General features: G+C 55.8%; 5 protein-coding genes across 5 annotated transcripts; 3 read left to right on the forward strand and 2 right to left on the reverse strand.

Annotated features, from left to right (window-relative positions):
• Window positions 1-910: 910 nt before the first annotated feature.
• CH63R_09246 (uncharacterized protein) lies at window positions 911-1,422 on the forward strand (the record flags this gene model as incomplete). The annotated part of the gene is made up of 2 exons (XM_018304220.1): window positions 911-1,003; window positions 1,129-1,422. 2 exons carry the CDS (start codon window positions 911-913, stop codon window positions 1,420-1,422), a joined length of 387 nt encoding a protein of 128 aa, XP_018156243.1.
• A 1,988-nt stretch (window positions 1,423-3,410) lies between these two features.
• CH63R_09247 (multicopper oxidase) lies at window positions 3,411-5,314 on the reverse strand (the record flags this gene model as incomplete). Its single annotated transcript, XM_018304221.1, has 3 exons — window positions 3,411-4,650; window positions 4,751-5,043; window positions 5,114-5,314. 3 exons carry the CDS (start codon window positions 5,312-5,314, stop codon window positions 3,411-3,413), a joined length of 1,734 nt encoding a protein of 577 aa, XP_018156244.1.
• Window positions 5,315-10,252: 4,938 nt separating this feature from the next.
• On the forward strand, window positions 10,253-13,105 carry CH63R_09248 (uncharacterized protein; the record flags this gene model as incomplete). The annotated part of the gene is made up of 1 exon (XM_018304222.1): window positions 10,253-13,105. The coding sequence occupies one exon, from the start codon at window positions 10,253-10,255 to the stop codon at window positions 13,103-13,105; it is 2,853 nt and encodes a 950-aa protein (XP_018156245.1).
• A 1,052-nt stretch (window positions 13,106-14,157) lies between these two features.
• Window positions 14,158-17,301, forward strand: CH63R_09249 (Pol polyprotein; the record flags this gene model as incomplete). Its single annotated transcript, XM_018304223.1, has 3 exons — window positions 14,158-15,422; window positions 15,753-16,333; window positions 16,892-17,301. 3 exons carry the CDS (start codon window positions 14,158-14,160, stop codon window positions 17,299-17,301), a joined length of 2,256 nt encoding a protein of 751 aa, XP_018156246.1.
• A 4,284-nt stretch (window positions 17,302-21,585) lies between these two features.
• Window positions 21,586-23,648, reverse strand: CH63R_09250 (uncharacterized protein; the record flags this gene model as incomplete). Its single annotated transcript, XM_018304224.1, has 3 exons — window positions 21,586-22,179; window positions 22,248-23,100; window positions 23,152-23,648. The coding sequence occupies 3 exons, from the start codon at window positions 23,646-23,648 to the stop codon at window positions 21,586-21,588; spliced, it is 1,944 nt and encodes a 647-aa protein (XP_018156247.1).
• Window positions 23,649-25,496: the final 1,848 nt, after the last annotated feature.

Raw genomic sequence — 25,496 nt, forward strand, 5'->3', positions numbered from 1 at the left:
TCCAAAGATATGAACGATAATGACATCAAAATCCAAACACGACATCTTACACGTGAAGATGTTTTTCATCTACTTTCTACATGCGCGATAAGAATCTCTGCATCTCTTGGGTCTCTCCATTGCGTGCTCTCACACGAACCAGCCCGGTATCAACTAGCCTTTGAGGCTTGGCAGTGAGAACGATCCTTCAGACTTCACCCCATCGCACACCATTCTCACAGCCGGCTTACGTGTCGCAAACGATTTCTCGTTTCACAAAAGTGCCCGTACAGCAGTCAACGACACAGCAAAAAAAAACCCCGCCCTGGAAACGTCGGATTGCCTAGGCGGTTTCGGGAGGACCCCGACCTTCGCAACCTCGTCTGAACCTCCAAGTGCAGGCAGGCCCTCCGTACGTTTTGACTGTTTAGACTTTCGAGAACCTGCCAACTTTGAGACAACTTTCCGACAACTAGGGTCCATTGAAGGCTCAGAGTTTTGGGCTGATTGGCCTGTCCGCGGACTGCTTATAGGCCATTGTCGACTCAAGAAGTTGCCTACATCCCGAAGGTTCTCTGTCAGAATCAAGGCCTACAATCCTCGATGAAAACCAGACACGCAGTTGAGCCTCCCCGCGGGGGAGGGGAAGGCCTCATGGTTGTATGGTGATGCTTGTAAGAAACGGTCGGCTGGCAGACGAAGAAACACGTCCCCGTAGCAGCAAACCCACCTCCCCAAACGTCTCCCATACGGGTTGTCCTTGGTGGGCGAACCTGCGTCAACTGTATAAGTCCCCCGAGTATCCAACCGAAAGTCAAGCCTCCTTCAACCCGTTCCTAGTCTACAACCCATCACATTGACGCCAGAGCCCATTTCTTCCTTATTGTGTCTCCTCGCGTAACTCAAGACAACTTCACGTGAAAATCCCACGATGCAGCTCCTCTCCTTCCTGGCCGCCGGTCTGGTCGCCGCCACCGGCGTGCACTCCTTCGGCATCGGGATCTCGGGTGTTGCTCTCGGCTTGGTAAGAAGTGCCCCCCCCCCCCCCCCCATACAACGCCGAGGAGACCGCAAAACATCCACCCCATGCGGCATGCGTCAAGTCCAAACAGCTAATTCCTCTTCCCCTCCCCCGCGGGGGAAAGCAAGGTCCTCGTCCTCGCTCAAGCAGCGCCCTTCATTCCCGAAACGGCCTCTTCCAACCTTAAGAGGCAGGACGGGAGGTGCAGATCGAGGAACCCCGCCGATTGCCAGAAGGAAGAGACACGCGAACGATCCGGTGGCGCCGTCGTCGCTGCCGAAGCCGCCGCGGGTCCGGAAGACGAAGACCTCGAGGAGAGGCAGGGCGGGAGGTGTCAGTCGGCTGATCCTCGCGATTGCCAGAAGGACAAGCGAGAGGAGCTCGACGCGGCCCGTCTGGAAGACGAAGAGGAGGAGAAGTGAGCGCCTTGGCCACGATTGCAGATAGCTATTGTGGATGGGTGCGTCTGCATTGCTTTCACATGCGTGTAGACGTTGTGGTCTGTCTTTAGAAGGGGGTCCGGCTTGTTCGCTGGATGGGAGCAACGCAAGCAAGAATCGCTCCTGTACGGCAGCGGCGACGACTTCTCCAATCCCACGTCCAATCTCGCAAAGTGTGAGTATTTCTGCGATAGTCTCGATCCAAGAGAATGGAGGGGGGGACCTATCCAAAGGAACCCCAACTTAGACTGTAGTGGGACCGTCTCTGAGATATGTCTTCTTCTGCTTGTCAGGTTGGCCTTGTCCTAGCAAAAGCACCAAGACACATGACACACCCCTAGATGAAAGCTCAGAAGTCTCGTCATTGTTTCCGAGGTACCTACAGACAAGAATGAGAAACCCTGCCCTATCTACCTCTCGCGCGTCCAGCCGGGGGCTGCGGCATACGCGTCTAGACGAGAACGGTCTAAAACGGGCTGACGGCATGCGAAGTTGTAAACCGGAAGAGAGAAAAGTGCACGCTGAACAAACCCTCCGGAGAGCCGAATCCCAGCAATCAATGCTTCCGGCCGCTGCTGTCCAAGACGGACGCCGTGATGAAGGCCATCGAGCCCCGAGACCGGACCCAAAGCCCCTCTAACCCCGGTCATCGGCCCCACCCGAGCACCGAAATCGACCGCCGACCTCTGCAGACCCGCACATCATGCGGCCCGACATCCCGAGCTTGCCTCATGTCACCACGGTCGTCCCGTAGCTCCACTCAGCCAACGCACCTGCTGCACTTCCAACTCAGGGCGTCCTTCGGAGCCCACCCCATCCCTGCCCAAGTGACAACCTCACCTCATCCAACACCAGATCCAGTAAAGCAGACACTCACGACCCCCGACACACCACCACAGAAAAAGCCGAAGCTGACATGCCTCTGGCTGCACGAAGGACACACACACACACACACACACACACACACACACAGATGTACCTACGGTTCCAAGTCCGCGGGGCGGGAGATACATAACAAGGGTGGCATATAAGCCGAGGTCACACCGCCGCCACGCACCTCCTACCCTCCGGATATTGATATTATTACTCCGGCCCAGCGCTGCGGGTCTCGGCACTGTCAGTCGCTGCATGCTGCATGCAGCCTTGGCCCCGAAGGCCTCTCCTCAGCCCGTCGCATGCGACGGGCCTCACGCTCCCCTCCCACTTCCCGCTGACGCACACTACCAGGCTGGCTCAGGACCGCTTGCTGGGAAACCCGGGCTGCATCGTCTCCCTCCAACTTGGTTGTTTCTTTTTTTTTTTTTTTTTCCAAAGAGAAAAGCAGAGATTTTGCATTGATATACTAAGGAGCTTGGATGTAGACGCATGTTTTTTTTGAGTAAATCAAGATTCTTCAAAGACGCAGTAAACCCCGCTCCCCACGACTCGATATTTCGTGTAAATAGAACCCATCACAACATTTGCCGATCGTAACGGAGACGCTGTCCGAAGGAAGAAGAAAAAAAAACCCCCCAGGAAAAAAAAGGAGGTATCGACTCCCGGTACAAAACCCCAACCCCCCAAGTCATTAACCGCAAAACTCCGAACCAATGCCTCCTCCCGTACCGATAACACGTTTCTTTCCCCGAATCATCGTTGAGTAAACCGGTCGATTAGTATTAGTGTGTGTGTGTGTGCACCCGGAACTCCGTCCTTGCTCCAAGATTGGGGGGTGTGGTCGTCATGCCATACGAGCGGCGCGATTCTGCTGCGCAAACGCGCCGTAAGCGTCGGCGTCATCCGGGGAAATGCATGGCTGCTCGAACAGTAGAATAGACTCCCCTCGAGAAACCCCAATGAAATGTAAGAAGACAACGACTCTGGAGGGGCGCGGCGCTCCGCTCGGCTTTTGGGGTGCGTTCGTGTAGACAGGCGCCACACTGCATGCAGTCCGCCACCTCGAGATTTCCATCCATCCAGCCTGTCAACCTTCACAACCCGGAGTCGTGCTTCGGCCACTGCGCCGTCGGGTAGTACTCCCTCCAGGCGTCGCAGGTGGTCGCGACGGAGGTCAGGTCCATCGCCCCCGCGATCTCGTCCCCGCGCTCGAGGAACTGCACGCTGAGACCCATGCTGACGTGCCAGGCGATGTGGCAGTGCATGAGCCACGCGCCCGGGTTGTCCGTCCGGAACGCGATGACCATCCACCCGGACCCCGGCAGCTGCGCGACGTCCCGGCGGACGGGGTTCTCAAAGTTCAGCGGGACCCCGGCCCCCGCGAACGACCCGGCGCCCGTGCCGAGCAGCAGGAAGTCGTGGCCGTGGAGGTGGATGGGGTGCGGCACGGGGCTGGTGTTCTCGATGATCCACCACGTCCACGCGTCGGCCTCGGGGATCTCGATGATGTTGGCGCGCCGCGGCCACGACGTGTTGCCCTCGGCGACGTACTCGAGCGTCGGCTTGTCCCACTGCACGTCCATGTCGCTGCCGTTGACCGTCCACCGGAAGACCTTGTTGCCGTTGATCTCGTGCTCGCCCAGCGCGATGTCGAGAATCTGCTTCTTGACGTCGAACTCGGCCTCGGGCGCGGTCCTGGCGAGGACCGGGACGAAGCCCGTCGAGTCGGCGCAGCCCAGGCCGGCGGGGGGCGTGCCCTGGTCGACGGGGAGCCTGTCGGGGGCCCCGTCGTAGAAGAAGACGGCCGCCGGGTGCGGGTTCCTGGACACGCCGCAGAGGCCGCCCCCGCCGAGGGTGGCGTTGAACCAGTAGTTCTCGGTCTGCTTGTCGGCCTCGATGATGATGTCGTACCGCTGGCCGACGGTCATGAAGAGGCTGTCCTTGACGACGGGGTTGACGGGGACGAGGTCCGTGGCGATGACGGTGAAGTTGTGGCCCACCAGCGACACAGTGAAGGTGTTGTCGACCGAGGTGTTGATGAGCCGCAGGCGGTGCTTCTTGCCGGGCGTCAGCCTGGTCTTCTGGTACTGGCCGCCGCCGCCGCCGCGCGGGTTGATGTTCTTGCCGTTGAAGAGAATGTTGTCGCTGGGCGGCGGGGGCCCGCCGTTGGACACGAGCTCGGCCTGGCGCTCGAGCCGGTCCGCCGTCTCGTAGTACCAGTCGCTGATGGCGTACGGGCCGAGGTCGATGTCGTAATCTGCAGACGCCGGGCCGTTGATCTGGATGGCGCCTGCGACGCCGTTGCCGTATTGCGCGGAGAAGTGGCTGTGATACCTGAAGCCGTCGTGTTAGTCTTGTGGGACACACACACACACACACACACATATACATATACACAAGAACTTTCCAACAGCAAAGAGATGTCATGACGTACCAAGATGTACCATACTGTGTAAGCTGGAAAGAATACGTCCTGCTCTGTCCTGGGGGGATGGGGCACTCCGTGACACCGTTGGCGCCGTCTTGTTCGTTGTGGCCGCGCAGATGCATGCCGTGCCAGTGGAACGAGGTGCCGTTGTGCTGGAGCTGGTTGTGCACGTGGATCTGCACAAAGTCGCCCCAGTCGGCCTCGATGGTCGGCCCGGGGAACTGGTTGTTGATCAGCATGGCCGGCTTGTGGACGCCGTCCGGCGCGATGTCGGACAGGTTGCTGAGGGTGAAGTCGAACTACAACACGAGCTTTCCGTTAGCACAGGGACACGCCACCGATCACACGATGGAAAAGAGAAGTCCTCACTGTTCTCAGCTTCCCCTGGGGCGGCGTGAGGATCTCAAAGTCCGAGTCCAAGTTGAAGTCTCCATTCCAGCAGGCTCTGTTGCCGGGGCCGTGAGAACCGCAATCCGCCTGCCTCGACTCGACCGAACGAACCGGGTTGGCGTGAGTGAGGGAAGCAAGGAGAGCAGCCCCGAGGCTAAAACTCATCGAGATGGACAGCATGATGAATGAAAACGAGCAAGGCAAGTGAGAGAGATGAGCGAGACTGACTTGGTGATCTGAAGTCTCGTTGAGATATCCGACGGCTACGGGGCGTTATATACACCTTGTGTAGCGACACGATTCCTCCGATCAGACTTTAACCTCTTTTGGGGAGGGCGGTATCAATAGTCTCGGTGCGACTTGCATGTGTAAGAAGACGGAGGAAGACATACGGTCTCCCAGCTATGCCATGATGCGAGTAAGAGCAAGACGTGTGATTACAGGTGAGGTGCATCCACCCCTGCTACTAGAGGCAGCGGCCATGTCTCGTTCTGACATGGAGGGAACAATAAGCCAGGTGCTCGTCCTGTGTCTGGTGGGGACGATCGTGCGGTATGGAGACGACGGTGCGTCCGTTGCGCCATGCGGAGGTAAGGTAGATGCGCCATGCTTCAGGTCGACGTTGAGCCATGATAAGACGGTGGGTACATGAGCAGTGTGTAGGAGACAGAAAACAAGCGTGGACGGTGCTGGATGAGGCTGAGCGCCATCTTACCAAGGGGGAGTAGCCAGGCAGGCAGGCAGGCGGGAAAACTTGACATGACAGGTTAGGGTAGGGTAGGGTGAGCGGGATCCTGTCAGATACCCAAATTGGACCCAAGATCTGCCTGCCCTGGTTAGACTAGACTGGTCTCTTTGACTTGTAGTTGTGAACCACTGCAGACATTTGACTGGCCCGCGCGTGGCAGAGGCTGAGGACGTGAAGGATGAGGCTGACGGGCCACTTGGAGGCAAGCCATCCGTCATGATATGCCTCGGTGCTCGCGGATGGGCCTACCATGCGCCGATAGGTTTGCAGTGCATCGAAGGGCGCTTGATTTGTATTTCGAGATGCAGACCGTCAGCATGACTCCCACGCCGTTGCTGCCGGCTTTCAGTGATACTCTGGAGGTTCCGAGGCAATTTTGAGAGTGCGTGCTTATACCGGCCGATAAAGGTGTGACGGCAGCCTGGGAGAGCGGCGTATGACTTGTTGGAACCCGTGACAGATGTGTAACTCGGCCCATCATGAGGTGCATGGTTAGGAAGGGCCGTAACAGCGGCAGCAATGGTAGACTGTCGCTCGCAGCTTGGCCCGAGGCACTCACGACTCGGCACGAGAATTCGTCCAGCGGCCCAGGAACTAGTTGCGTCCAGGATACTCGTGCGACAGCCAAACTGTAGAACGGTTCATCGAGACGAGAGATGGGCGAGCACCAACCCAGACTGCGCAAGGTCAGCAGCATGCCGTTGTTGAGAAACACTCGGGTCCGGCGGTGAGGTTGATCAGGTCAGGCAGCAGGAAGCGGATACGAGTGCAGAAGGATACAAAAAGCAAAAAGTGGCATTCGATGGGCCGTACGTATCGGTTGGTTGGCGAGATGACCCTCAAGGAGCTGAGGGGGGGAAGAGCCGAGCCAGCGGCGGAGGCGGAGGCGGAGACGGAGACGCCGGGATGGGCCAAGGAGAGAGAGAGAGACTGAACAGAGTGGCTATGGAAGCTGTGTGGTTCATCGACGAATCGAATCGATTGAGTGTTGAAGTTGGTCCTCTCTGGGGTCATGGGCCCATCAACACGACCAGTGTCTCGCTCAGTTCGACCGCTTTCCGCTTCGTTGTCTTCGCAGTAACAGCCGCAAGCTTCTTGAAGCTAGGCAGACGGCATCTAGGGGGCTATTTTTAGGGTCAGCCATCGAGGGAGAGGAACCTCGAGGTTTTCCACGAGGTTGCTACGATTTGGGTTGCCATGCAGTAGTAGCAACCTAGTTTCCTGGCTAGCAGTCTCTCAGGAGTCGGGACGAACGAGGATGGGGCCAGGCGATGGTCTGATGAGAAGAGGAGGCCAGCGGCATATCGGCCAGGGAGACACCTTGGAGCGGATTTCCAAGGACATGGGAGACGGGCGAAAGGGCTGCGAGGAAGCGCTACCGCCGCTGGGACGAAAAGCAAAGCAAAGACACGACAAGAGGGTAAAAAAAAAAAGGGATCCAAGTCGACCGGTGTGTTGTTGGGGGAATGAGACATGCGGGATGGGTGGTGGGATGCTGGCATTGCGGCCAGGGTGGAGGATAATCTTACATGAAGGAGCTGACCTGCAGCAGCGTGCATCTGCAACTCACATACAGGCCACAGTCTGTACTACATCGCCCACTGTGAGACGCCCCGCCCAAATACATGTGGCGGTAGTTCCCGTCTGTTGGTCATGACACTGTGTCGGCACATGCTTCGGACAATATTTTAGGTAACGTCGTATGAAGGTGTTGGTGTGGCCAAATGTCCGTCCAGCTAGGCATGTATCCTCCGGACAGGCTTACACAGACTTCTATTCATGTACACTACACACACGCACGCACGCACGCATAGAAAATCATACTTACGCCACAGACGCAACTCATAGTTGGCATATCTCACTTGGAGGCCGAGGATGCTTACCTCACCGCTCGAGCCTCGGCCGCTGGGAACAGGGACCAGGGGCTCCGAATCTCTCTCTCTCTCTCTCTCTGTTGCCCTTGGAAGGTTCTGTCATTGTCGATGTCGTACTTGACTTGGCCTCGAATCGCTACTGGAACTGGCGCGTCTGCCTGTCGGGCGAATTTTCCGATTCACCTCCACCGAAGAGTCTAGGTGAGGCTCACCAACAGCAACGCCATGCCACCAACAACAACGCAATGCCAACACCATGGCATTCGCCCTCCATGGACTGGATGAGATCGGATGCCGGTTGTATCCCCCGCGGTCCCTTCCCGCTTGCTGTCCCGACCAACCCACCGCTCTTCTCACACTTTTCTCTCACGAGCCAGCTATCATCTCATAGCATATGCATGTCTCAGGACCGGAAGAAAAGAACGAAACAAGAAAAAAGGGGGGGGGAAGAAGAAAAAAGACCCCCCAATCCAACGGGCACGAGGGTAAACAAGACCCTCGCACGCAGTTGCACTGACAACGCATAACGCAGAGTTCAATAGATCCAAGTACGCAGCAGCCCACCCTGTGAAGCCCGGCCGAATCTTACAGAGCATGGCAGACCCAACGCTCGTAGGGCAGCATGCTCATGATGATGACGGGCAGGTGGGCATGTAGACCTGACATGTATGCTGACGGCGACATGCTCCCGCGTCGGCTTCGACTTCCCCTCCTTTCCTCTCCCCCCCCCCCACATCACGGCCGCGCCGGCTCACCCGCCACTTCATTTGGTCTCCTGACTGGCTGACCGCCACAGATTTCGCTTTCCTGCACGTTGGTCTATGGACCGTACGAGTGATTATCCTCTTCGCCCGCTCACCTCATCTAACTACTCCACGTCTCCATTTCTGCAATCATGAACCCCCCTTCCCTTTCGACCACTCCAACTACAATGAAGAAGAAATCAACCCCCCCCCACGGGAACCCCCCGTTGGAGCTCCGAGACGAAGTCCGAACCCTCGCTCGCATCGTCGCCATCTCCAGACCCGACGTGTAGATGTGACGAGCCTGCTGCCGTTGACGGCGTGTTGTAAGGGACATGCACTATTCCATGCCTGCCCAATCCAACTTGTAAGGTGATTTCTTTCCGTGGCACTTCCGCGGCGTGCGCCACGTTTCTCTCATGTCCCCAAGAGAAGAGTGGGGAGGGGTTCGTCTCGTTCTTCCAAGACGCTTCGGCCGCCCAAGTGCAGTTCGTATCGCCGTCGATACGGCCCACTCGACCTGGGGCGCCGGCGCAATCCCGTCCGCCTCTCTCTCTCTCTCTCTCTTTCTCTCTCTCTCTCTCCCACCCCTCCGGCTAGGTACTGGGACCAACCAACGACTGGGAAAATCGGGACAGAGAAAGTCTATTGCCATAACTAGGACCGACGAACGGGGAGCCCTGCTTCCCGTCTCTGCCATTCCTGGGCCAGCAGGCAACGGCGCGCGCTCCACACCCAACCTTGGACCGGGCGCCGCTCTTTCCACCCCTGGACAGATCGTCTGCCCCCCGCAGGGAGTTCCCCGGGATCTTCGTAAAACATCTCGCGCGGTATCTCTTGGCGTCTGTCGACCTTTCCGGGTGGGCTCACCGTCGACCGTTGCCGTCGACTGTCGCCCCGCTCTCCGCTCGAGGTGCGATACGAGCTTCAGCTCTGGTACCGAGCTTCCGTTCCCTCCCCCTCTTCGCCAAATATGTCCAACCTCGGACATCAAAGTGTCTCGCGGGCTCGACGTTGTGTGGGTGGGTGGTGAGAGAAGGAACAATTGGCTGGTTGCCAATTGGGGAGTTGAGGAGGATCGGAGATTCCTGATTGGGAATGGGAAGGATGACAACAACCATTAGATCTGTGCACCCCCTTAGCCAACGTCGACAACCTAGACAGCACAACAACACACATTTTGCCCATTTTGACTTGAAACCATCCCCACCTGTGCGGAGACCATTCTGGCGACAACAGCAGGGTTGGAAATCAACGCAGGCCTCGCTGACTGATCGAGGATCGTCTGCCGAGTCGCCATCATCACATCGACCAACCCTGTTGACGGTCAGGCCTCCAGGCAAGACGTCACTGAAACACACCATCCATCAGCAATCCATCTCACTGTCAAAGCCCCATCAAGTTCCCATTGACTATCGCCAATCTGGCATCTCCGCCATCAGATCCGGAGGAAAGGGACGTCGTCGACGCCCGATCGACGCCAGTTACCCCCAAAATCGGCCCCTGGACCAATCCTTCATCAGCCAATACCACCGGAGTCCGGAATCCGATTCCATCATCAAGACAACCCCTTCTGTTTCCCCCATTCCCCGACTTGTACTCGTTGAGAACCCAAGACCAACCAGCCCAACCATCTGCTAATCAGAACGACGTGGACAATCTGACTACGCTGTTTGACGAGTACCATATTGGAACGGCATCCACCATAGTGCCAATCGAATTTGGAGAGTCACCATTACCCACTGCATCCACAATGGCCTCATCTGCCAACATTGGAGGCGTGTTTTCCGGCCAACCGGCGGAGTTTCCGTTGCCAACGCTCAATTGCGGTACCTTCGATGGTTCAGTCGCAGCCTCCCGATGGCTCACCCGTTTGAAATGGGACTTCGAGAAGGCTGGTCACAACCCCCAAAACCTGCCAGCATCCCAGGTCTTGAAGACCCTCAACATGCAATGCGAAGGTGATGCTGCAACGTACCTCGACAGCGTACCCCACCTCACAACCATCATGGACAAAGCAATGGATGGCATTGCCACCCTCGCCGATCTGGCAATCGTGGAAGCCTCGTTGAAGGAAAGATTCCCGTCGAAGATAATTGACCAGGATGCCGCAGGCGGTGACATCAACTCCCTCAGCCAAGAGAAAGATGAGGCCTTGTTGGCGTACTACAACCGGGCATTGTCGACGCTCCATCGAGTGGGTTGCAAAGATGCCGGCGTTGGCATCACATTGTCGATGCCAGAGAAAACGGTCCTGACAGGCCTGGTGAGACAATTCGTGAGAGGGTTGGCCGATTCCAACCTTCGACGTCAAGCATTGAGCATGTCGGCAATGACTGCTTCCAGCCTCAAATCCGCATTCACAATCATCAGAGACGCCCGACAGATCATTGACGAGCGCGAGGCTGAAGATCGACGCGAGGCAGATCTCACCCGGGCCCGATTGCTGGAGGAGATGGTCGTCCGCCAAAATCCAGGCCAGGCCGTCGAACAACTGCTGGCTAGACAATTTGCCCAATCAAACGCCATCTCTCAGCCCATCCACAGTAATTATGGTGGCTACTTCAACCAACCCCCCAACCCCTTTGGCCCAATTTTGGCACCCGTTGGAGCTTATGCACCCGGAACAATGGCCAAACCCCCGCCCAACGCCAGTCAGTTGTTGCCACCGGGAGGATACCCACAACCGCGTCAAGCTCAGCCTGCTGCTCCTAGGTTCGGATATGGCAATCAGAATCAAGGCCAACAGTACCAATCATTCCAAGGTAACCAATCAAGCCAACCTGGCCAACCTCAGTATCGGGATCGGGGAGCTTTCCGCAGTGGTCGCGATGTGGGCATCGATTTCAGTCGCAAGGACCGCAATCTGCCTGATCTGCCAGATCGGAAAACCTCCAAGAACCCCTACGTCAACGGATCAGTGCTGATGAGGGATGGTGACATCCTGTGCATTAGATGCGGCGAACCCAATCACCGACGGCCCGAGTGCCATAACACACCCCTGCAACCGTGGGAACAGTCGTACATCAAGGCCATGATCTTCCCTTCCAACCGCAGTTTTGCCAACGGCATTCGACCTCCTGTTGGTGTTGTGGATGTGCACTCTGCACAGCTACATTTCGTTCAAGAATGGGGCTATCCTGGCAATCTACCCCCACCAGATTTTGTTGAAGAAATGCTGCAACAACCGCAAGCACCCCAACCTGCCACAACCACCGATGAATTGAAGAACCCGTGGGACCCGACAGACCACACAGTTGGCGGTCGCCATTGCGAATTCACCCCGGCAGAGGACGATGCAGATGTGGTGCCGGCATTGACCGAGTCTGAAGAGGCACGATTCGTCGCGGAATCGAAATCGGCCGGAATTGTGCAACTGTCCGAACAGGTTGCTGAGGTGATGAAGATTCTGGTTGACGATTCCCTCAAACCCGATGAGAGAGTCCTGAAAATCAATTCACTGGTTGCCCAGGCCGAAGCCGCTGGATCGTCAGCTCGGAAGAAATGGATGGACACCATCCTGCAACGCCCGTCGAGTCAGGTCCAGCGAATCGAGAAATCAAAGCCGAAAGCACGGGTGGCCCGAATTCCCGGTGCCAATGCACTGGAGAAACCCCGTGGTGATATTCCGATGGCGGATATTTTGACGCCCGATCCGGTGGCATCGTCGCCCAAGAAGAAAGTAGTCCGTCGAAATGGACTCACAACCATCGTGGCTCGAGAAGGCGAACCAGCAATCGACATCCGCAAGATGGCCAAGGATATCAAGTTCAACATGTCATTGGTCGACCTGATGCAACTGAGCCCCGAATTCTCCAAATCGCTGAGGGCGATTTCCCAACGCATCGTGGCAAAGCGACCGAAAAAGGTCAAGTTCACCGCCCCAATCGTCGCTGATACCCATTTGGGCAGCATCCCCAACCCCATTACAATCACCAAGGATCCGAAGGCCAACATCAAGTTGTTTTCTCGCAACTATGAAGCCACCCGACCATTCAGAATTGAGTGTACCCTCTCAACGCCATCGATGCAATACCAATTGCCCCGCAGAGCCGCACAGGCGGATCAGGGATCAGAGATGAATATCATCTCTCCGAGATTGGTGGACGAATGTGGATTGAGACGCCATCCATTGTCCGGGATCGGATTCGAGGGCCTCAACATGGGCGCCGCCAGCGGATCTACTTACGCCATGACACATTTTGTGGCAGTGGAGGTCACCACTTACGGCATCAAGCGGGAAATCTGGGCGTGCATCCGACCTGGAGATTCGGACCAATCGGTGTTGCTCCTGTTGGGGATGCCATGGTTGTACGACGTGAGAGCACTGATCGACCCTTGGGGCGCCAAACTGGTAATTGGCGATACCTCCATAGGCGAGCAACTGGTTGAGATTGAGGGACCGTTGATGCAGTTGTCCGACACACAACGCCTGATCCTCAACCCCGCCTCTGACGACACAGACTTGGTTGGCCGAGATCGATTGAGAAACATGGTGGAGATGGATCCTGGCGATTCCGATGACAACGAGGATGATGACAACGAAGATGCATCTGACGCCGATGAAGAAATGGACGATTCCTCTGACGACGATTCGGAAAACTGATGGGCGATGTCCGACCTGGGCAAGTCATTAAACTGCAGCCGCCATCAACATTATTACACGATCGGCTCGACGCATCATCTCCTATCGATTTTGGAGCCGGATTCACCCATCTGTGGGATGCCAACTCAACGTGGCTCACGAACCATGCCCCACGCTTGACCAGATCATCGACGGTTGTCGACCAATATCAGCTTTTCAGGTCATTGAGCGCCATTGCCGAAAGGCCGGAGGGATTGCCATCCGACACAACCTTCTCCACAACCTACAATGAAGTTCCCACCGTCAGATCCACCGAATTCCCAACCACCCGACGCGTCCAACGATTGCCAACCGACTTCCGGACCCCGTTGGCAACGATAAATGCCTGGTGGGATGAAGAACCGATGGAGTTGGGGCCGAATGTCCCACAGGCGGATGTGGAGGAGGTGAAACGAGTCATCTATACCTACCGCATCCTTTTCTCGTCGTTTCCGAACAATTTTCCGGCAACGGATCTCTATACACACATCCCACGATTGAAAGACGGCGCCCAACCATGGAACTCATCACGTCGAAAGCGATGGAACGCCACGGAGAAGTATTGGCTGGATCGACACGTCCAGGATGGCAGAAATCATGGCCTCTTTGAATCGACCGTTGTTGCCAACGGGATCGCATCAAAATGGGGAGCCCAACCTGTCATCGTACAGAAAAACAATGACCCTTGGGGAGAACACCGATTCACAATCAACTTTGGCAACATAGATGAAGAGCTCCCTTCATCATTGATCCCTTTGATGCGAGAGATCCACGACAACCTCTCTGACCCACGAATTGGCACCTATTCCTGTTGGGATTTGAAACATGCGTATTGGTCAATTCCGATTCACCCCGACCATCGTCACATTTACGCGTTCAACGTCCCCGACCACCCACAATTGCAACCAACCCGAATGCAACAAGGCGCAAAATCGTCAGCCCACCAGATGACCGAATTCGGACGCATTTTCCTGGGCCCAATCCCAGAACCCGACCCAGAGCCCTCATTGCTGATACCAATGCAACCTGGCGGAATGTCACCGGTCGAAATCTACTTCGACGACATCTTCACCAAATTCGCCACCTGGGAGGAAGAATGGGCCTTTGTCAAAGATCACCTGTTGCCCCGATTGGTGTGGGCAATGGTACGATTGTCAAGAAAGAAAATCAGCCTGGGGATGACCTCAATCGTGGCGATGGGTTGGACCCATTCGATTGGAGGCGTGACAACCATCAAACCCAGCCGGATCGCCAAACTGCTTGAGTGGCCGGTGCCCAAATCGCAGACGGAGGTGAGGTCATTCTTGGCTGCAACCGGACCGTGTCGGCAATGGATGAAGAATTGTGCCGAGATCGCAAGACCTCTACATCGGCTCACCGGATCTGTCCCTTGGAAATGGGGATCTACAGAGGCGTTGGCCTTCAGGTTGCTCAAGGACCTGATGTCGAAAACAGTGGAGTTGCACGGCATCTCGATCGGTCACCCAATCCAGTTGTACTCTGACGCTTCGAAATACGCCGGTGGTTGCGTGGTGATGCAGATGCAGGATGCCGGTCTGGTTCCTGTGTTGTACGATTCCTTTTTGTTGACGAAATCCCAACGAAATTATGGCACATACAAACGGGAGCTCCTAGCCATTGTCGAGTTCTGTCGACGACACAGCCACTTCCTACGCACTGAGAAACCATCGACCATCTTCACAGATCACAAGCCCATTACGTGGTTTCTGTCATCATCCAACCACCACGGCATCTACGCCCGTTGGGTCACCGAGCTGAGGATGCTCAACGTGGAGATCGAATACATCCAAGGTCGTCGCAATGCAGCGGCTGATGCATTGTCCCGGACAATTTTCCCCTCATACGACTGCCATGATGATGATTTGGAGGCGTTGGGTTCCGTCTCAGAGGAGGGCGAATGGACGTGGAAAGACGGAGCTGGTGGATACGAGGAAATGATCCGCAACGCAATCGCCGGGCGGCCTGCCGCCGATGAGATGGCCGACGCAATCCGAACCTTGTTGCCATTGAAATCGACCGCGTTGAAGTCGACTGCACAAATCGATCGCCTGGAGCCAGAACAAATCCCCATTGCAGCCTCCCATTCCGAATTGCAGACTGACCCCACCCTGTCGGCATTGACCGCATCAATGAAGAAATGGTTGGATGAGCCATGGTACATGTATGTTTGCAGATTCTTGATTGGGAGATTGGAGGGCATCGACAACCATGCATTGGCCGCGATGGCATCGAAGTCCCGGTCCTTTTCGATCCACGACGGGATCCTGATGCACACCTCGTATGGATTCCGATGCCGTTGCCTGGTGCCGTCGGAGGTGGCTGAAGCCTGCAAAGTGGCCCATGATGAAGGTGGGCATTTCGGACCCAATATCACTCGACGGAGACTGGCTCGACAATTTTACTGGCCAGGGATGGCTGAGGACGTTATCCGATACATCAATGGCTGTTGGCCATGCGCATCGGTTGCCCCGCGGAAACCGACACATCCAGATCAGACAACTTGGATCACCTCGCCATTTCAGGTATTGGGAATCGATCACCTGGGTCCATTGCCAACTTCAGGTCGGGGCAACGTGTTGCTGCTGATATGGATCGACTACCTGAGCAGATTTTGCTGGGCGCACCCTGTGAAATCGGCTTCAGCCTCCGAAGCGATCCCAGTCCTGACCCAATGGATGGACACCATCGGCACATCACCTCAAGTCATATATCCGGATGCCGGTGGTGCATTTGTCTCCCGCGAATTCAAGTTGGCAATGAACGCCCGGTCGGTTGAGGTGACGCCAGCACCAGCAAAATCCCACAAGTCCGTTGGGATGATTGAGACGCACATCCGCCTGGTCGTGGACCTGATCACAAAGGAGATTCTTGCCGGCAAATTCCCTCCTGAAGACTGGGACCTGCATTGGATGGACAGCTTGAAGGCCGTCAATCGCAGGTGGATCCAATCTGTTGGGTTTTCACCAACGGAGATATTGATGGGCATCCCGCCAACTGACGACATCTCCACGGCGCCCATTCAATGTGCCGATCGAGAGTTGCCGTTACCAGATCAATTGGCAGATGCAGCTGTGGCACACATGGCAACAATCGAGTACCATAGACGGATGGTCAACATATCTCAGGACGCACGCAACGCCGCCAGATTGGCAAAACACGACCAACGAGTCTCTACACCATTCCGAAAAGGTGATTTCGTCATGTTGGCACAAGATGGCAAACCACCCAAATTTGAACCCCGCTGGAGGGGTCCATTCGTCATCAAACGCAGGGTCGGTCGTGTCACATACCGAATCGAACAATTGAACGGCACTGCCATCCCTCACGATCGACACTGGGATCAGTTGAAGGTTTTTCAACCGAGATCCGGGTACCTCCAATTACATTCGGATCTGTCGTTGCCATTCACACAATCGTTGAGACGTGGGAAGAAAAATTGACTTGGCAGTTTTCATCTGACCATGAGGTCGCTCCTGCCTTCACGACTGGCTCCTTCCTCATTATCTCCCTCTGCGATACCTCCTTCCGTGGTGATGGGCTCCTGCCTTGCGAACCTCCTCGCATATTTTTGTTACTCCGTGGATTTTTTTGATTTTTTTCTCTTGCTCTCGCTTCTCCCCGTCACACATACTTTTTTTTCCCCTGCCCACGACGAACCAACTCTCGCGCAACGAACCAACCACGACAACTTTTCGGCGCATTGCGCGCGTCGATGGCAGTCGATGCCACAATTACCTTCCCCTGAAGGCACCCCCGAGATTTCCATTCCCAACCAACCACCGCCCAACCAAATCATCCCTGCGCAACGAACATCACAACTCGGAATCGATCCCAGACTTGTCGAGGACAAGTACTGGCACAACCATCCTCACCAGAAGCTACTCGGGGAGATCGCGGCCCGCGATCTGGATGGGCTGGACACGCAAGATCTGATTTCTAAGTTGTTGGCGACCCCAGCTAATGAAATCGTCTACCTTGGCAACGAGCTCAACCCAGTTTGGATCGAGGCAAAGAAACGATATCGAGAATCTCTCACCATGGCTCCCCAACACAATGCCAAGAAGAAAAGCGGCAGCAAATCGAAGAACGCCACATCGAAGGTTGCGAAATCGAAGAAACCCGCGTTGGCCCCCCCGTGCCCCCCCTCCCGACGATGACGAAGGTGATTCAGATCGACAGACATCCGAGGTCCCCGAAGAGACTCAACTCGAATACCCCATCCCATCTGACGACCATTTGGACAGGGACCGTGACCGATTCAAAAACTACGTGGAGAAATTGGCTGCAGCGGAAGACGTGGACAAGATCTTGACTCCAGAGATGCTCGATGAGATCAGAGATTGGGCAGGAAAGGCCCTCACCAAATCCACTCGCCCAACGTCCAACTCCAAATTGTACAAGGATGTCAACACTGCGGTGGGCAAAGGAGGCAAGGAAATGCCTGAATCGGCATTGTGGGCCTTAGCCATCCGGATCATCATATTTGAGAAGGGCGACGCATCGAAGTTGTGGAAAGGCCTCCCGGATCTCCAAGATGCCGTCAAGGCAATGATTGCCATCGTGGCATTCCTCATCCAAGGAAAATTTCCCTCCGTGCGGCATTGCGCAGCCCCATATCTGAAATCCCTCGACCGGATCATTTATACCAGCCCCATCTCAGAAGTCACTCCCTTGTCGACATCCGAGCCGACCACTGCCACCGCCAGGTCCACTACATCGGGAAAGACTCTCCCATCGAAGTCCGCAGAGCCCGATTTGGAAGTGGCCGACGCAAATCTGTCGGATGCGATCCCCGACGCAGATCTGTCGGATGCGTTCCACAATGCACTCACCCGTGATGAGGATCTTATTTTCTCATTTGTCAACCCTGAGGCAGATGTGAATCAAGTTACAGGATCTGCTGGTGATGACCCGAAGCCATCTCGCCGCCAATCGACCATTCCCCTTGAGCCCCGCCCCTCTGAGCCTCAGACGGATGCGGACCATCAGGACAAGCAATCAGTGAAGGAGATGAAGGCAATGATTGCACAACTCAGGAACCGGGTTGCCTCGATCGAGCACACTAGATCGTCACCAGCGCGACCTCGACAGAATTCGCCAGATCGGTCGTCCAATTTCAAACTCTTGCAGGCGCAGGCTGTGTCCAGCCCGAAATCTCTGAACGAGGCTGCCAAGACATCTCAGACTCGGACAAATCCACCGATTGAGACAGCCAGACCTTCTCGACCTGCAACGGAAATGCCCCTGACACCAACCATCAGAAATCCGGGTCCGTTGATTGAAGATCGTGTTGCCAACTTGGCCTCTGCCGATAAATTGGAAAAAATCAAACTACAGCGATCGATGCGGAATGATCCTCTTGTGGAGGCAGCGATGGAGACCTCTGAGAGTGAAAATCGGGATGGCACCGAAGGCGATGAGAGTGACAATGGCGATGGCGCCTCATCTGAGGAGGAAGACGAAGAGTTCACTGAGGAGCAGAAAGCGGAGATCCGTGACCGCATGGAGGAATCTCTTGGCGTTGTCCCCCCCAAGGCTCGAATCGCAATGGCCGTCAGTTGGATGTTCGAATTGATGATCGATCGGGGATGGGACATTTCCGATGGCATTGTGGAATTCATTCAGTCACGTCAGGCAATCACATCCGCCGCCCAGGTTGACACCCCTCAACCAGGTCCTGATGCCAATTCAGGGGGAGCGAAATCTGGGAAGCGAGTTCGACAACCAGTCTTGGAGACCCCGACAAAGAGATCGAGACGCTCTTAATTGCTCTTCAAATCCGATTCATCTGGTCGACTGTCGGCGTTTTCAGGATGGGATTCAATTGGAATCGGGAATTGAGGAAGGAGGACTGAGGAATGAAAATTTGGGGTTGCCTGAATTGAGGTACCGACAGGGATCGGTCACAAATCGTTTTTGATGCACACTTAGCTGTGGTTGATTTTTTCTGCGCCGTCATGGTTATAATACCGGCGGGGGCGCCGGACTTTTCGGTTGGTCATGAGAGAAGGAACAATTGGCTGGTTGCCAATTGGGGAGTTGAGGAGGATCGGAGATTCCTGATTGGGAATGGGAAGGATGACAACAACCATTAGATCTGTGCACCCCCTTAGCCAACGTCGACAACCTAGACAGCACAACAACACACATTTTGCCCATTTTGACTTGAAACCATCCCCACCTGTGCGGAGACCATTCTGGTGGATGGGTGTTGTCTCGCTTGGCTTGCCTAGCTGCTGCTACCGGTAGGGCTGTTGCCGGCATGCCACCACCACCGCCACTACCCCGGTGCTTATTTATCCATGCCAAGAGCTTCTTTTACGAGGCCCGACGCACCAGCGCGTCAAGTCTTAGCGGTGGGAACCTCGACGGTGAGGCAGACTTCCGGTTCAGAAGTCCTGGGTAGGCCGCTGCCGCCCAGTGACATCACGGGGCGTGGCTACGGATGCGAGTGCGCTGCTGGTCGGCCGATGGGACACGGTCCGACGCGTCGCATCCGGCCTCGAAGATTTGCCATACCTTGCCCCTCTTCGAGCTTCTCGTATGCAAGGACCCGGACGCCGGCATGTAAGGGGCCGCAGAGTCGCCGGTTGCACTGCCAATACAAGCTTTTGGTGGGGTTTTTCACACAACGGTTGTCGTCTGAGTGAGATGTCGGCCATCGTCAAACTGCCCATCAAACAATGCATTCCCAGACACCGTCAATGTCACACTGCTCCCCACCCCCAACGCTGTCAAATCCCCCGTCTCCGAGCTATAGTACCCCCTTTGCGCTCTCGTCTTCGCTGATCGTCTGCAAACATTACAACAACAACAACAACAAACAAGCCGCGTAGAAAACTCGTGCCCTTCCTTTACCCGCTCCACCGAAGGCGCCGGCGCCGGCTTCCGGCCCCGTGCGTGCGCATCGGCCCCACCCTCTTCCCCCGGCCGGTGTCACCTTCCGTTTTCGGTTTCGCCCACGTTTATCTGAACGACCCCTCGACCCTCTGTGTCCATCCCGCCGCAACTGGCGGCCACTCGTCCCCCGTAACGAAGTGCCCAAGACTCGTTGCGGGCCATGGATGCCGGCTCCATCGGGTGTCTCCCGACTTGTGACCCGGCACTCTGTGGCCATTCGCTCCAGTGGAAACATATACTCTCACCCGCCTCAGAAAGCAATCACCGGAAATACGGACACAGGAACTCGCCTACGTTGACCGAGAGTTCCCATTGAAACTACTTGGAAGAACTAAACCATCTCGCGTCTCACTTCCGTGCTCTGCGCACCAGAACGCTCGTCATTCTCCCTCGTCCACCCCCTTCAGGGACGACCGGCTACCCATCTTACTTGGGAGGAGGGAGGGGCATCGGCGGAGGCGGGAAGTTGGGCTTGGGCTTGGGTTTGGGCCAGAAAGGGGCCGTCGTCGTAGGGCTTCCTGACATTTTTCTCTTTTTCTTTTGTTGGGGGGGGGGGGGGGACCGGAACACCTTTTTTCCCCCTGTGGTTGGGTCTTGTTCTCGTGGTACGGCGTTTATTTTTCTTCACTGGTTCTTAATCGCTTGCTGCTTTCTTCTTTTTCGTTTTCTCCTTTGATGCACTTTTCTTTGCAGAAGGTGAGCGAGAAAATCTTGAGAATGGAGGCGGCGGAAAAGGGGGGGGGGGCTCTTTTATACTCTTCCGTCAAGTGTGTCATGGCAGCCTTACTGAATCACGACGCAGGCAGGATGGTGGTTCAACCCACTGAATAGCCAACCTCCGCGACTACGTTATCCGTGTTCTACACCCTCATTCCGTCCCTCCACCATGTTTGAATATGTGCAAGTGTAACCGTTGGAGTAGATCCGCAATGCAGCCAGTTGTTGTTATTGAGGGCGGAGAGCAGGCGGTACATCACTCTACCTTGCATTATCAAGGCAGTGATTGCCAGCGTCTATGCCACTTGGCCTCAGTGTGTCGGTTTCACGTGTTGGCACAGTTCTAAGGGTTACATTATACTGCCAATGCATGACTCCAGAGATAGTCGACGAAGTGACTCAATCAGGCATGGAAGACAGCTTTTACAAGTCCTCGAATCACAGACCCTGCTTCAATATCGATATCTAACTTTGAATCCTTGTGTCAAATGGTTCGCAAGATAAGACTCAGGTCGGGAAAAGTTGAACCGAGGAGTGGGATACCTTGGCTTAGACACTCCGAAAGAGGTCATGGACGGAGGTATCGGAACGCTGCACGCCAATACATCATGCGCATCAAACCCGTCTCGCCAGAGAGACATGCGTAATCAGCAACATATCTCAGCAAGTGTTTTCACCGGTTGAGAAGAAAATTCATCAATTTGAGTATAATCGAACAACATTTCGGCATTATCATAAACGTATCTCGTGAGTTGCAAAGGAGAGATGTCCGGAATATCCCCCTCAATGCTGAGAAATAGACGAGGACATTGACAGTTAGAGCACTAGTAATCGATAATAGATGAGGAAGACCCGGACGAGATGGATGAGGCGTCGTCGTACGACGGGATGCCGCCCGAGTCGGTGGTGAAGTCAGTGTCCGTGGCGTTCGTCCACAGAGCGACCCAACGCCCGAGGTCCTTCCGCCCCTCGCCAATGTCATCCTCGCGGGTCAAGGGGGGACCGAAGTCGAGCTCGAAACCAAGCTCCGCTCCATCGGCAATGCGCGGCTTTACGGTGAAAACGGGCGGCCGGGGTGGTGGCGGAGGCCCTGCCATGCGACCAGGCCGAGCTCCGGGAAAACATGTCGGTCCCAGCGGCATTCCCTGCGGCCGGTTACATCTCCAGCCCGGTCCCCTCTCGGCCCAGGTGAGGATCTCAGGTGCCCCGGGGGCCGTGTACATGGGACCAGGCATGCCGCCGTCGTTGAAGGCCGACATGCGCATTCGCATTACGGCGCCTGGCTTGATGGTTGTCACCCAAGCCTCTGGTGTGACGACGGTGTCGTCCTCGGCGACCACCTCGAATGCCCCGTCCCTAATAATAGGCCAGAGTCTATTGGCACTCCTGAAGCGCTGGTGGATGGACGCGCGCGCACCCTGGTGGATTATATAACGCGTTAGCATTTGCATCGTGGATGCTTGCAATCGGGTGAAGCAATACTTACTTGCACGGTTCGGCCCTGTTCATACGGTATGTCGTACTTGCGGCCAACAATGTCCGTCATGTGGATAGGCTCCAGGGCGGGCTCGACGGACATGAAGACGATGGCGACGTCGGGGTTGGTCGAGAGATCGACAGTCACCAGCTGCCGCACCCTTCCATCCTTCTTTTGAGCACGGAGGAGAGCATTGGAGACGGCAGCGCGAAGCTCGGTGTCTTGGGTGAGGAACGCGTCTGCAGAGGCGTTCGTGCGATGCTTCAGGATGCGCTTCAACTCCAGGCGCAGCATCCTCGGCTCAAATGCCAAGAAGGCCTCCGGGAATGGCCCGTTTCTCAGGACGGTTGCCTCCAGCTCGCCCAGGTCGTTGAGGCAGGGGATGTCGTGGCGACCAAAGAGGCCCCTGAACCATTTACCCATGCTCTTGAATGCTTTGACCGGGAACCGGTGCTCCGGGGCCAGCAGTTTGATTTCAACGGGGCCGGCATCAGGGGCTCCATCCCACGGCTGGTGCCAGAAGCTTGTTGGGGCCGCGGGTGAAGGGAGGGCAGCAGGCTCTACGGTAGCATGAGCACCGGACTTCTTGACAGCCTTCCCGCCGCACATCCATGAAGCCATGGTGTCATTGGCTGTTTTGCCAGACGTCCAGGACGCTAAATCATCGTCAGATTTGTTGCCATCCGAAGATGAAGCGCCAGAAGCAATGCTCGCGGTGTCGGATTTGTCCGCCATTGCCATTCTGTCCTTCCGCTCAAGATCTTCGACAATCGTCTTGGCGGCCTTGACCTTGCATGCCAACATACGCATGGCAAGCGCCCTCGAGGCCAACTCCTCGTCGAAACTTCCAGGCGCTCTCGACCTGTTTTGGAGTGTCAACAGCGGGTACTGAACATGGGGCAAGAGGACTAACGTATTTTGAAGTCGTGCAATGTTGGCCACTTGCAGGTGCAGCAAGAGACCGGCCTTGAGCCAGCGCAAATGAGTTTTGCTGGTATTAAAGGCATTGGAGACCAGGTTCCAATCCATATTGGCGTGGATGGCGCGGATTCTGGATGCCTTCAGATCCTCCGGTCCGAGGGCCTGGAAGTCGACGTTCTCGACAATCTTGACATGGAGGCTTGCGCGGTAGACGCTGCGGATGATGGTGGTGTACACTGCGCCGCACCTCGTTACGAGGTCCTCGATGGCTTCGCGGCCGGCCTGCTTGTAGACGGGCAAGTCCGCGCAGGCGTCAGCGGCAAGAAACTCTCGAAGCTCGCCGATTGTCGCCGCCGTAGCGAGGATGTCCTCGATGAGACTGTGAATATCACGGTCCGAATCGGAAGTGCCGATCTCGTAGGCCACCAGCTTCGTGGCGAGCTGGCAGCCCAAATTGGCGATGCCGGCCATGTCTGTAGAAGGAGACATCTTGTGCAAAGACCGGTCACCGTGATGGTCTCGGAGGCATAGGATGATTGAGACGGTCCATGTCCAAGATGGTCCGAATGTCGCGCGCTTTTGAGGCACAACCAGGAGCGGGGTCGTGGTATCGAACCCGTCAGCGCCTGCGTTCTAGCAAGCCTCATTCTTTTCCCACATCTTGTCTTATTGGATCGAACAAGCTACGAGCATCGAATCCCGTTGGCCAATCGGGAGAGTAACCAATGGGCCGCCTGCGATGTGCGTGCGACTAAGACTCCCGGGGTTGGTTTCTTGTTCGTGGAGGTTGAGCTGCAAAGCATGAGAAGGGCCAATGGCCGGGAACGGATACTGCTATCGCTAGACAGTCTGTCTCCTCGCGAATGGATTCGGCTGCCTCGCGCAAGAGTGAAGCGAACGAACTGAGGCCTTCGTCGCGAGCCCGGGATTGCATGGATGGATGCGTTGGCGCCCATGAGCCTGCCCGAGCAGCTGCAGGCTGAGTGTCTCTCGACCCCGGGCAGCGATGCTTGCTCTTTGCCTTTTTGGCGGGGGCGTTGAGAAAGTGAGCATGGCGATGCAAGAAAGTACGATGCAGCTGGGTCTGCTTAGCGGCACTGGTTGCATATGCCGCCACGTGATCTACTCTCAGCTTACAGGTCGGCAATCGCGACATGCCCTACGTGCCATGCATGGTGTTTCCACTCAAGGCAGATTAGGCAGATAGGGCATAAAGGGCAGAAGGGCAGGCGTACTTTCTGTTGGTCACGAAGTCTCAACTGGCCCCCTCCATACGACACCAAGCAAGCCACAGTCGTCGATGTCGCTTTGAATATGCCCTTTGGTGCCGGAAAAGACCGAGGGCGGCCGAGGACCATCAACAAGTCGAAGTTGCGGCCCGATACGCTCCCCTTCGGATTCTCAGTTACCACCGCAAAACACATCCCGCCTCCTTTGAGACGGCTTCAAGATCGTGTTTGAAGGTGGGTGTCGTCCAAGGTGTTCCTGGAACCACGTCACGACGTCGGTCACAAGTGGCGGCGAGGTATTGCGGCCTTGTCCTTGTACACCAGCGAAAGCCCTCATCACTCGACAAAGGCGGGGGTGCTGATAGAGACCTCCAGTTTCTCGATCGACTGGTCAAACCCATTTACTCAGCTGCGTAGTTGCCCTCAAGATGCTGGGCTCCAATGCCCGCCTCCAAAGGACGAATGTAAACATCACCTCTCTTATGGGATCGCGGTATTCTACGCAGTCCTCTCATTCCATATCAGCCGCATTGCATGTGACGGCGACTAGATGAGGTCTTGGGTGTTCCAAGTCCAGTGTGTCAGAGACCCGTTATCGCGTTCTGATGACTGGCTGTTAATGAGTCGATCGCCGAGCAGACGAGAGGCGCGTCTCAGCGTTATCTTCTCTAAAACGTTCGTATAGACACATCAAGCAAACACAACAGAGGACGGGAACGACGCCTTTCTATGAGAGATATCATTGTCATGGAAACACGTCCTCCTAGCCACAATAACAAGGACCGAAGGAAAAGCATTCTCAAGCACGGCTAGAGACACGGAACGAAGCCTTCACTGACATGACAAGAGAAGGGCCGCAACATGCCAGCAGTCAGCTGGCGAGGATATACTATAGATTTTCTCCTTCATGTAACACGGCGAGATGGGAGTAAAAGAGGGCGTTTTAAGAAGCCGCGAAAGGCTCGAACCAAACCCCGTTTCCCAGAAACCAGTCAGTCACCTAGAGCTTCGCCGTGAGAAAGAAAGAACAGCATTAGAAGATCTATCGCGAGCCCTGACTTCTCAACACCGCGAGAGGCCCTCGATCCTCGAGAAACAAGTTCCACGG

The sequence above is a fragment of the Colletotrichum higginsianum genome, chromosome 6 (assembly GCF_001672515.1).
Source record: "Colletotrichum higginsianum IMI 349063 chromosome 6, whole genome shotgun sequence".
Classification (NCBI taxonomy): Eukaryota; Fungi; Ascomycota; class Sordariomycetes; order Glomerellales; family Glomerellaceae; genus Colletotrichum; species Colletotrichum higginsianum.